This window comes from Aspergillus ibericus (genome assembly GCF_003184845.1).
Source record: "Aspergillus ibericus CBS 121593 unplaced genomic scaffold BO80scaffold_37, whole genome shotgun sequence".
NCBI classification, from domain to species: domain Eukaryota; kingdom Fungi; phylum Ascomycota; class Eurotiomycetes; order Eurotiales; family Aspergillaceae; genus Aspergillus; species Aspergillus ibericus.
The window spans coordinates 227,487-239,087 of NW_020292135.1; the positions used below are offsets into that span (position 1 = coordinate 227,487).

At 52.6% G+C, this 11,601-nt stretch overlaps 6 protein-coding genes across 6 annotated transcripts; 2 read left to right on the forward strand and 4 right to left on the reverse strand.

Annotated features, from left to right (window-relative positions):
- Positions 1–103: 103 nt before the first annotated feature.
- BO80DRAFT_427563 (uncharacterized protein) lies at positions 104–1,989 on the reverse strand. The gene is made up of 4 exons (XM_025720036.1): positions 1,865–1,989; positions 1,340–1,754; positions 688–1,285; positions 104–636 (listed from the first exon to the last, which is right to left on the reverse strand). Exons 2-4 carry the CDS (start codon positions 1,709–1,711, stop codon positions 260–262), a joined length of 1,347 nt encoding a protein of 448 aa, XP_025572593.1. The 5' UTR covers positions 1,712–1,754; positions 1,865–1,989; the 3' UTR covers positions 104–259.
- A 365-nt stretch (positions 1,990–2,354) lies between these two features.
- On the reverse strand, positions 2,355–4,044 carry BO80DRAFT_504185 (NAD(P)/FAD-dependent oxidoreductase). The gene is made up of 2 exons (XM_025724410.1): positions 3,625–4,044; positions 2,355–3,571 (listed from the first exon to the last, which is right to left on the reverse strand). Exons 1-2 carry the CDS (start codon positions 3,866–3,868, stop codon positions 2,448–2,450), a joined length of 1,368 nt encoding a protein of 455 aa, XP_025572594.1. The 5' UTR covers positions 3,869–4,044; the 3' UTR covers positions 2,355–2,447.
- Positions 4,045–4,283: 239 nt separating this feature from the next.
- BO80DRAFT_165251 (MFS transporter) lies at positions 4,284–6,170 on the forward strand. The gene is made up of 3 exons (XM_025713904.1): positions 4,284–5,369; positions 5,424–5,795; positions 5,860–6,170. The coding sequence occupies exons 1-3, from the start codon at positions 4,368–4,370 to the stop codon at positions 6,133–6,135; spliced, it is 1,650 nt and encodes a 549-aa protein (XP_025572595.1). The 5' UTR covers positions 4,284–4,367; the 3' UTR covers positions 6,136–6,170.
- Positions 6,141–7,200, reverse strand: BO80DRAFT_427566 (uncharacterized protein). Its single transcript, XM_025720037.1, has one exon. The coding sequence runs from the start codon at positions 6,929–6,931 to the stop codon at positions 6,206–6,208; it is 726 nt and encodes a 241-aa protein (XP_025572596.1). The 5' UTR covers positions 6,932–7,200; the 3' UTR covers positions 6,141–6,205.
- Positions 7,201–7,805: 605 nt separating this feature from the next.
- BO80DRAFT_480299 (uncharacterized protein) lies at positions 7,806–8,906 on the forward strand (the record flags this gene model as incomplete). Its single annotated transcript, XM_025723330.1, has 4 exons — positions 7,806–7,840; positions 7,933–8,079; positions 8,138–8,641; positions 8,692–8,906. The coding sequence occupies 4 exons, from the start codon at positions 7,806–7,808 to the stop codon at positions 8,702–8,704; spliced, it is 699 nt and encodes a 232-aa protein (XP_025572597.1). The 3' UTR covers positions 8,705–8,906.
- Positions 8,907–9,838: 932 nt separating this feature from the next.
- Positions 9,839–10,994, reverse strand: BO80DRAFT_362068 (uncharacterized protein; the record flags this gene model as incomplete). The annotated part of the gene is made up of 4 exons (XM_025716041.1): positions 9,839–10,329; positions 10,472–10,538; positions 10,618–10,795; positions 10,858–10,994. Coding segments are annotated over 4 exons (873 nt in total), but the record flags the coding sequence as incomplete, so codon positions are not given.
- Between the last annotated feature and the right edge of the window lie 607 nt (positions 10,995–11,601).

Consider the following 11,601-nt stretch of genomic DNA (forward strand, 5'->3'; position numbering starts at 1 on the left):
GGCTAGACGGCCAACCTTCCAGAACGGCCTTGAAGGATCTGAGATGAACGTTGCCACCCGGAGCCAGGTTGCCCGCAACATGTCCGGTCCGCTCTTCAACCATGGGTCGCATGATGTTTGAGGTAGCCTAAGTGATGCTTTGATTCAGGCCAGAGCACAGGTCGTCGTAAGACGTCCAGTCATGGATTTCAGATGAAGACAGATGGTATCAGATGACTCAAAAAACGATTCCGCCCCGCCAAAAGTGATAACGCCATACTCACGTGCCTGGGTAAGGTTCAATCTTTGGTGCTGCCGGTGTTGCTTTTTGGTCCGACCTAGACCAGATGGACAATATTGACTTGGATCTTTTGGGCCGAGTGGCCATGTCATTCTTAGGCGCATTTTCCTTCTCCTTGGAGCTGCTCGCAATAGCGGCTGCCCCTCGTGCTTGCTCGACCTCCTTTACCCCCTGGCGGATTTCTGCCGCGGAAGCTCCTCGGGGAGCCGTGGTCGTCAACGTCTCAGTCCTGCGGATCTGCTCTTCAGGGGACGCCTCATTCAGTTTTCCAATCTCCTCTTCGGTCACAAGACGCTCATTTTCAAGTCGGATCTCACGGCCACGTTTGTGACAGTACCAGAGGACAAACAGCAGGACTATTTAATATTAGTGCCCGTACCATCTAGATGTAACATTGCGCAACTTACTGAATAATGCCAATGACCAAAGCACATTCATGCCCAGCACCGCAGGGAACCGGGCGCGTAGGAAGGCCATGATGGACCGTAACATTCCTACAAGTGCTGCCGGCTTCCCCACCAGTTCCTTCAGGCTGGGCACCTTTAGCCCCATCTTGTTGGCGGCCGCGGCAGCCTTGCCTACATTGTCCACGTTGATACCACTCCTGCTGGCCTTTTCAGTGGCAGCTGCCAGAACTTCAGGGGCCAGGGTCTCGGTCCATTTCTCCGGAAGCTTCTCGACCAAGCTCTGGATGAATTTGGGAAGCTGGGAATATGTGCTTTGCAGTTGTTTATTGCCGTTCTTGAGGAGCATTTCGAGATCATGGTATGCCGTGGGGACACCATTGATCAAGTCTTTAAAGATCAACGTGAATTTACGAAGCAGCTCTCGTGTCTCGTCGCCCATGGAAAACACGCGGTTGTTTTCCGCCGCCAGGTTAAGGCGTTCGAGGATCTCCGTCATGTCTTCCGCTTCCTGCTTGGCCTCCTCATCGTTATTCCGCTCGGAGAGCTGTACATCGCTTGGAGTAGGTGCTGACACCGGTTCATTCCCGTTTTCCTTACCCTACAGCAGAATAGTCAGAACTGCATAGAAACAGAAGGGTGGGGGAATCGCTACCTTCTTTTCCACGGTACTCTTCCTTCGAATCCAGCTCCACGGTCCCTTCTTCTGAGAAGATCCTTCAGCTTTTGAACCCTGGGAGACACTCTGCGAGCGCTCCGTCTTATCTCTAGCCTTTCGTTCTTCCTCCCCTAGCTCCCTTCCAAACTCCTCTGCCGGCGACACGGGCGATTGGGTAGTTTCCAGCGTTTCCGTCGGCACGGGGGACACAGGCGATAGATGATTATCGACTTCAGTAGCAGGCGAGACCGGTCCTTGATTCGCCGGATCAGACATGATCTCCTGTAGGAATGCCTCGTCTTCAGCCGTCAAGACGGGGTCATGCGATTGGCGTAGAGACGGACGTCTCCAATTCTTCCACTGCTGCATGGCGACTATCTCGATTCGTAACCCTTCGTCAAAGACACAAACTCTATAACAACATCTCCATTCAGCACACATTCACAACCAGGGGCCAAGTTATGCGGATAAAGAAGCCGTCTGCAGTTCGCATGCAAACCGTCGAACGAACGGTAGTCATACCTCAAATATATATCACGTCGGATCCACAAGTAACACAAACGAAAGATGCACTTTCAAGAGCTATGCAGCATAGTCTTTTGCAAGACATAGTCACCCCGAGCTCCTGAGTCGGGGGCCTGCAGCTCAGGGAAGCGAGTCAGCCGATGATATCACCGCGAAGACATGTCACATGGGTCGGGGAGGGCAACCCCGCATGTGCCACCCTTGCACCGCCACTAGCTTCTGCTTCGGGAAGAGATCGGCTGGGCGGATGGTTATTGGTTCGTTTTACTTAGGTACATGGATCTGTTTGTTTGCTGTTGCTGTTGCTGTTTGGATTTGTTGGATTGGTACTTTACTCCAGGTAGCCTTTAGTATGACGGTTTGAGAGGCAGACTAGTCAGTATTCCCTTATGTGGATAATGTCCTTGGTCTTCATTGACGCGATCGACATTCCACAGCTCGCTACTATGCACCGTCTTTACTCTTGAAACAATCGGATAATTGTTAGCTATGTGAAAAGAATGGTCTATTCCAAATGAACACGTCTATAGAGAAAAGATCCCAATCATCAGTATCATACATTCGGGAACTAGACAGCCGCCTATGACTCTTGTATATTCGTCCACCCCTTGACCTTCTGAAAGTCCATCACCTTATAGTCTCCCCCGAATCGGTTCTGCGTATCATCCCAGTCCCGATCTACTGCCTGTTCGGGTCGCCAACGGACTGCATCAGCAATTCTCTGATCCATCTTTCCTTCCAGCCGGTCGACAATGAATCCACCAATTGAAGGGATATGAGCGAATCCTCGACCAGACGCACCAACGGCAAGCAGTAAAGAGGGGTGGTCGGGATGATAATCAATGAGAAAGTTCCGGTCAACAGTATCCGCGCACCAGCAGATTCGGGCAAACGAAAAAGGCCTGTCCGCTAATTGAGGCATTGTTGCTCTCAGGAGGCCGCGGATGCGCTCGGCCGACTCAAGGGGGATCTGATGACGTGCAAAGGGAACACTTCGACGCTCGCCATCCGGACTAACGATCCAGTTGCAGTACCCTGGATGCTCGTCACAAATCTTAAGTTCATGCTTGTCCTCATCTGGCTCCATGAAGAAGCCCTGGTCCGCGTTAAATAGTACAGGCAAGTTGCGGTATGCCTCGGCTTCCTCGGGTGACATGCGGATGTGAGCCAGCGTCCAGGCGGTCGGCCGAAGCTGTTTCTTGAAATCGAGGAACTGGTCCGCATTGGCACCCGCAGCAAGAATCACTTTGGAAGCAAGATGTTGTTTTCCATCTGCTGTCTCAGCCCCGATAACATCATTGTTGGATGAGTAAACTAAGCGCACAACTTTACCTTCAGGGTCCCCTCCGATGAAGGTCACGCCGAGCCGTTGGGCCTCGGTGATGGCAGAGACGAGGGCGTTCCGGGCATGTACCCATCCAGCCCCTGTCTTCTTCCAATAGCCTTTCCATCCGGACAGGGGACCCGTCAGAATACCCGAGGGAAATGCCTTCCGGAAATCCTCCGGGTCGTTTAACTCCACGATGCCGGGGCCGCGGTCGCGCCCTCCGATGTGCTTGAGACCACCGGGGGAAAAGGCCGCAGTGATATTCCCGGTGTTGTGGAAATAGGGTTTGAACACCGGATCATGCTGGAACCCTTCGGTAAGGGCAGCAAAAAACGTCTTGTTGACGAAATTGGGGTCGTCCTCAGCGGGGGGGTCCGCTGTGCGTATGTTAGCTGTGTCCTCTGGTCCCTCGCTGATAAGAGACACTCACTGAAAGAGACTATCTTGTTCACGTCATTGCCGGCCGAAATGGCGGAGGGCTGGTGGTAGGCATCCAGGACGGTCACATTGGTGTAGCCGCGTCGGGCCAGATGGAGGGCCGTCGACGCACCCCAGGTGCCAGCGCCGATGATAAGGACGGGAGATTGAAGCATGGGTACGTCTGCCGGCGGTGCGGAGTCGATGCGAATGAAAATGGAGAGCGAGGGGTGCTGCGACGACTGATCGACACGCATGCTGTGGCCACGAGGGTTTCAGTTTGCTAATGAAATGAGGCCGATGGGGGGAGGGCACGCTTATCAAGTTACCCTGCACACGGCTAATCTCATATCAACCCAGGCCGGGGCCCTGGAAGGTCGAGGCGATGGCAAATCACAGGCAAAGTCGATAGCGACATGGTCGATGGCGTGAGTCAAGACCAGATGTTGCAGAGGTTAGGACAATTAGCGTCCGGCTAAGCTCCTCCGCCAGCGTTGCTCCGTCGCTTGGACCTGCCGCCCCTCTCGTTTGCTCGTCCCTGTCGCCTCCACACTTTGATAATTCTTCCGATAACGATATCGCCTTAAACCTGGGGTAACATTGGCTAATATTATCCGAAGCTTATCGAGCCCCGGATCGTGGTGGTCGCCATCTGTTGCCATACCCCAATGCCTCCTATAAAGAGAGAGCTGGCCGACACGATGAAGTGCTCCCAACCAGCAGAGCTCTCAGCCTTCCCCTGGCACTATCATCACCATGCCAGTCTTCAAAGACAGAGACCTTGATGTCCCCGGCACGGAGTTGCTGATCGATCTTCAACATGACCTCGATGTCGCCCACGACAGCTCCGACATCATCCTGTTGCCCCCTCCCACGGCCTGCGAGGGTGATCCGCTCAAATGGTCCAAATTCAAGAAGTACTGGCACCTCTTCCTTGTCTCTGCCTATGCCTGTATCTTTTCCTTTGCCGAAAACAACACCGGAGATGCCTACTCGACAATCGTGGACATGACCGGGTCCACTATGACCATCATGAATGGTGGTGGCGCTCTCAACTATCTCATGCTAGGTCTGGTGAACATCTTTTGGATCCCAGCGGCCATGAAGATTGGCCGCCGGTTCTGCTTTCTCGCCACCCTGCTTCTCTGCATCGGCTCTTCTATCTGGATGGGTGCGTTCCATACGGCAGGCGAATGGTATGGCTGCAACATCGTCAATGGACTTGGTACATCCGCGTATGAAGCGGTGATTCAGCTGGCCGTCTTCGATCTCTTCTTCGACCACCAGCGCGGTCGTATGCTAGGTTTCTACATCTTCGCCCAGCAACTGGGCTCCATCATTGGTCTGGTCTCGGGTGGCTACATTGCCGACGGACCGGGCTGGCGCTGGGCCCAATGGGTAGTCTCCATTGGCGAAGCAGTGTTGATCATCGTCTTCTTCTTCACTTACGAGGAGACCCTATTTCCCCGGTTCCTCTTCAACCCTGCACAGAGCCTGCCCACCGAGGAAGCCAAAACCAAAACCCCGGCAGACGTGGCCGAAACCGCTTCTGTGGACAAAAAAGACCCCGCCGTGGTTGACAACGCGAGTGTCAGCGAGGGTGCCGCCAGTGGGACAATCCCTTCGCCGTCCCAATTCCCCAAACGGACCTTTTCCGAGAAGCTGCGCCTGTGGGTATACTATCCTCAAGACAAGACCACGTATTGGTCGTATTTTAAGCGGCCCTTCTTCTTGCTGGCATTCCCCAACATCATCATTGTATGGCACTCCTTAACACTGACAATATAATAACACATGCTAACATACCAGCAGGCTGGTATCATCTTCGCTTTCGGCTGCACCTCGGGAATTGTGACCAACAAGACCATCTCTGAGATCCTCACCGGGGCGCCGTACAACTTCACGGACGGCCAGACTGGACTTGCCTACCTGTCCGCTTTGGTTGGCAGTATTGTTGGCTACCTCACCAGTGTGATGGGGGACAAGATTGTCATTTACCTCGCTCGTCGCAATGACGGTATTAAGGAGCCGGAGATGCGTCTCTGGGCCCTGGCGCCTTGTTTCATCTATACGGCAGTGGGATACGAGCTGTATGGCTGGGGTGCACAGGAGGGAGCACACTGGATGACAATCACGGTGGGCATCGGAGCAATGATTGCTCAGCAGGTGGCTGCGACATCAACAGTATGTTCCCGCGTATATGCCTGGTCAACCCTTGTCATCCATTAAACTAACAATGCACCTACAGGCAACCGCCTATGCAATGGAATGTTTCCCCGGCGTTGGCGGCGAGATCGTCGTCATTCTTGCCATCTGCAGCTCCATCATCAACTTCATCATCTCCGAGACCACACAGCCGTTCTACGATGCCACCGGCCCAGGGTGGTTGTTCCTATTCTACGGCATCTGGGTGATCCTCTCTCTAGTGGCCGGCATGGCAGTCTATGTGTGGGGGAAGAAATGGCGGAGAAAGTGCGCTCCCCGGTACTACAAGTTCCTCCAGGAAAGAGGAGGCAACATCTAATGCGCTTTCATGTATACCCCGCTAGTTCTGAGATGAGTTCATGTCCTGATTATACGGTTGACCAATAATGTCAATCGGGCTTTCCTTCTTCCAAAAGCTTTCCCAGCCTTTCTTCCCACCCAGCGCTGTAATCCCTCGCTTCACCAGTGACGACCATCTTTCTCACCTTCACCAACCCCAACGCAGCCCCAATTTCCTTCATGGCTGCCTCCTCATCACATGGAAACGAATCCGGAGGACACAGCACCTCCACCTTCCTCAGCCCCTTCAACCAGGCCAGACTCGTACATAGATCCATCAAGCCTGTCCGCTCCCAATCTTGAGGGGCATTATTTATCGGTATTATCATTTCTGGTCGAAGACGAATGCACCGGACGTGGTCGCGCGCATAGTCCGACATGTGACCCAAAAGACCCAACAGAAACGTGCAACAAAAGTCATGTGTAAAACTCACGCTGGCATAGAAGACGGGCAACGCTTCCCAATAAATCTGCCTGTTTGCGCGGAGCAGGGCGACGGTAAAGGGCTTCTTTTTCTTGACATTATGGGGGTACGTATATAGAAAGCTCGGATCGTGTTCGTGATCCTCGGAGGGCAAGAGCCGCCAGGTTCCCCAGTCTGAGACGGTCACCACAAGTGGACGGTGGCCGAAGACATGAGCGTAGATGAGGAGGCGGAGTTCAGGAGGAAGAGAGAGGAATTTGGTGAATGATGGGGGTGGTGGTGGGGGTGGAGGCGGGGTTAGGGCTGGGACCAGCCAGGTCAGAATGTGACAGACTATGGAAAATGGGTTCATCTTGGTCTGTCGTCGAAAGGATGGTGTTGAATCGATTGTGAGGCCTCACCCGTGCCCTGTCGGGGACATCTGCAGCGGAGATCGTGGTGGAGGCTGATAAGATTGGCGTTAATTTGACGTATGAATGTCGCATATGCAGGACATGATTCCGGGAGCTAGAACGTGGCCTGGACCTTGGATGGCCCGGCTAAAAGCAGTAACGGCATCCTGGATGCAGATCAATCGACCCGCTGTGTTGCCTAGAGTTGAGTCATATAGGCAGCAGTTCCTCTCGGACGAGGCAGATGTCTGGAGGTGGTGACTACTTCCATTACTAGTTGTAAGTATCCCAGTCAGGTGTCGCCAATCAGCTGCTCACCATCACATGATCCCTCCTCTTTTCTCCTCTTCATCTCGTCTTCCTCTTCCTCTTCTCTTCTTCTTCCCTCCTCACGCTTCCAGAGTCGACCATCCGCCACGTTCATTTACTCCCAGTAGATGAGCCTACGCTCAAGCTAAGTTCAAGACCCCCTCCCAACCCACCAGGTCTTCATCTCATGAAGACCGGCGGCTACGAGAGGGATTTCGTCTTGGAGAGGCTTCCAGGACTCAGCTCATGCGGCGACCCGCATGATCCAGCGGCAGCGTCATTCGCTCTTTTATCGTTTGATCGGTTCATCCGCTCGTTCTCTCTGGTGTGGCTTTTCCTTTCCCTCCTCTGCCTCTACACCTGGATGTCTCTCGTATATTTCCTGCTTCGGTCGATGGGTGGTCGCAGTATGATCTTAAAAAATCGTTCTTTCACATCCAAGCATCACCGGGTGGGCAAATCTTCCCGGTCTGGCAGGAAAGTGCGCGAGGATCGCAAAAAGGCGAAGATGCAGGAGGAACAGGCATGTCCCCCACCAAAAAGGCGAGTTTTATACTTTCGTATGCGTCTTCAGAGCTGCTGCCGGATCATGCGCAACATGCTTGTTTCACTCGTAGGATAACACCCCAACTGACTGTAATGCACTTCACAGTCCTCTAGTCAGCCTGATTGTCGGCCGGAAACAGCGCATGTTCGTCGCGCACGAAGACGTTCTGTCCCGATCTCCGTTCTTCAACGCTGTGCTTAAGGACCAATTCGTAGGAGACAACCCGGAGAAAGTGATAGCCTTACCAGAGGAGTACATATTGCAGCCCTCCTCTCGTTCAACCATGGCACAACTGACCACACAACCCTAGAGAGCCTGAAATTCTTTCCTGTGTCCTCGAGTTCCTCTACAAAGGCGACTACTACCCACGGCTGGTACACAACAAAGCCCAAGATGTTTGGGAGCTGGAGGGCGCCAAACAGGATTACAGTACCCCCGACGGCAGCCGTAGCAGGTCGAGCGAGGCCACATTCTTTCACCCCGGGGCTGGCGGTCTCGTCCTCAGAGACACGGCCGTGTACTGTGCAGCGGAGAAATACGGACTGGGCGAGCTCAAGCGCCTTGCTCTCCGCAAGCAGGGTCTTCAGAGCGGTATCCCCATTGATGTGATCCTCCGGTCTGCACGGTATGCTTACGATAACACGCCTGATTCCGAATACCGACTACGCGCTCATTATCTGGCAATGATCATCCGAACTCGCCATATCTTCAAGGATAGCGGAACGATGCAGTTTGAAATGGAGATGGGACATCCACTTTTCTTTGATTTGTTCGTGGCCATGTGCAACCACCTGGATGATCTGGAGGAGATGAGGTCAGTACTCATACCTGAAGTCAAAGCACCACTAAACTGACACCCCACAGCATGAACCATTAACTTCAGTCCGTCCATACCCGCGCAGCCAAGCAACAAAACCCAGGAAACCCTAAAAAAAGCACCAGCATGCACGATTGACCGAACCAGATTACCAGCATATAATCACTTCTCTTCCGAGGCGGAACGATTGGATTTGAGTTGACACGGTTAACCTTCAACCGTGCCTGTATCCTTTCTAATCAACTGTCTTCCTGCAATGCTTTTGATCTGGTTTACGCAACCGCACCAACAAGACTGCCACATACTTTGCTTTGAATTTACTCCACACACCCAACTCTGGATATTTCGAACCGATATTGTTTCTATGTGCTCTTGAAGGATATACTATGTATCATCTGATCTGGATTATCTGGTCAGTATGTACGCACATAATTGGACAGAGAAGGATTATTAAGATGGTAGTGAGCGAGGGAGAATGATCGAATCCGGAATGAATGAATGAGAACTCGGCCGCCTCACCAGTCCTTTACTCCTCTGATTCTTTTGTTATGTAGGGTACTATTAGTAGATACAGTGCATCTCACTCACTCTTTACCGTACTGGATTAATAATCATCGAATTGAAAATAACAAAGGCCCCAGCATCCAGTTATCCAGCCACTCACTAACCCTCATCATCATCTTGATCTCATCTTCATCTCATCTCATCTTCCTCTGTCCTTCCTATCCCCAGACCAATACATGAAGAGACTAAAACCAGTAGGAAGATACTATTCCGTATACGTGACGAATACTATAGCCCCCGCTATTATTACACCCTATTAACGCAGGACTGGATACATCGTAATGAAAATGGAACGAAGATACAGATACGAGAATGGGAACCGAAAACACCAGTACTGGAAGCTGAACACTGCACACCTTTGATGAGACAAACACGGCTCAGAATCAGAATCAGAATCAGACGCTCACGCCAGCAACAACGGGACACATTCTCCATGGAAGAGTCACGAGTAAAGGATGAAGGTAAAGGTCGATAGATATCAGTGTCAAATATAACAGCGGAGAAAAATAGGGATACCGGAGATGAGGATAAGATATGTGTGATGGACTGAGATGGAAGGGGGGTAGGTAAGAAGTTGAATACCGTCTCCTACATTCTCACACACCTATTCATTCATTCACATCGTATCTTTCAGGTAGTTTTCTTCTTCTTGTACGTCCGCTTGGGCTTCTCGGCGGGTTCGGCTTCTCCATCAGCGGCGGCGGAGGCGGCGGCGGCATCTTCCTTCTTCTTTGCAGCGTCTCTGACCCGAGTGGAACGAGCCCGGGTGGGTTCTGCTGGCGGCGAGGCGGCGGCGGCTTTGGCACGCTTGCTCTTGGTAGCGGTGCCCTTCTTGGTTGTCTTGACGAGAGGAGTATCAGATCCATCGGCCTCGGGCTCGGCCTTGCTCTCACTCTTGCCCTCGTCCTCTTTCACCTCGGCTTTCTCAGCAGGTGTTGGCTTGGGAGTGCTGCTCTTTCTGGGCTTCTTCGGCTTGGGAGTCTCCTTGGCCTCATCCCCGTCGGCTTCAGGCTCAGCGCCTTCCTTGGACTCCGCGCGAGCACGCTTCCTGCTTTGCGGGGTGGGCTTCTCCGAGGCCGACTTCTTGGGCTTGGGCGTTTGCTTCGTCTCAGCCCTGTCGGCTTCGGATCCAGCTTCTTCCTTGGGTTCAGCGCGGGCACGCTTCTTGCTCGGAGCCGTCTTCTCCGGAGTAGGCTTCTCCGGCGACTCGTCCTAACACAAATCAGTATCGTTGAATACGTGGCACATCGAGAATGGAACTACATACCGTCGCCTTCTTGGGCGCACGCTTCCGGAATCCCGACTTTCCAGGGCGGTTCAATTCGACGTCCTAGACCAAGTCAGATACATAGTTCAATCAAGACCCAACACAAGACACAAGAAGAGGCCATAGAAAACCGCGAACTTACACCCTTCCAATCCTCATCATCAACATGACCCTGCTCGAGGGCCTTGCGAACCTTGGCCTGCGCGTCCTGAGGGAGTTCCTCGTAGCCATCCAAGGCCGTGTAATCTCTCTCGCCGGATTCATTCGCATCACCGACCGTTTCAATCATGTTGGCGATGATCTTGGGGGTGACACAGCCCCTGCGCATGCATTAGCGGGTCCTGGATCGAGTGATGATTTATTCATTTCTAGTTCGACTTACCAGTGACGCCAGGCATAGCTCTGGAATCGCTCGGTATCCACCCAGGAGCCGTGACGGAGCTCGCCCTTGGCGATCTTAATGCCTTGGTCTTTGCATTCTTTGTTCTTGCAACCGGCGCGGCCGGTTGACGCTTCTTCTGTGATGATGTTAGGTTTGCAGCGAGATAGATGATTTGATTTCTTCTTCGCAAAGTGTGGGAAAGTAATGCGCAGCAAACATGGACGAAAATGAAATCGGCAAGAAAAAAGCAGGGGGCAGTTGTCCGTGACAGTTGGCAGCTGTTGTTGGACAACAGACACCCCCGAACCCCATCCCAGCAAGTTGACAACGAAGCCGTGGGGAGGAAAGCAAGATTCGAATCCCACTTTTCGGCGCGAGGGAAAACCGCACACTCCAGAAACACTACCAAAGGAACCCAAGAGAGTTTGAACATACCAAGACGATAAGCGCCCATGTTTGCAAGCGCGAACGGATGGAGTTGGGAGATGGGTGATACTAGACGCGGGAAAGTCAACTTTGTGTGCTGGAGCGACACCAGAATTTGGGGGGGCGCGATCGGGCCGGGCGAGGATTTAAGAGGTTCACCGACACAAACAAAGAAGACACGAGATAAAGGTCGAGAATTCGTCAGAATTAAAGAAGGGTTCTGGGAGCTGGACGGATTACAATAATGAAAAAAAAAAAAAGAATAAAGAGCGATGGGGAGAAAGAGGAGGGAGGAGATGCAAAGGGAACGAGAAAGAG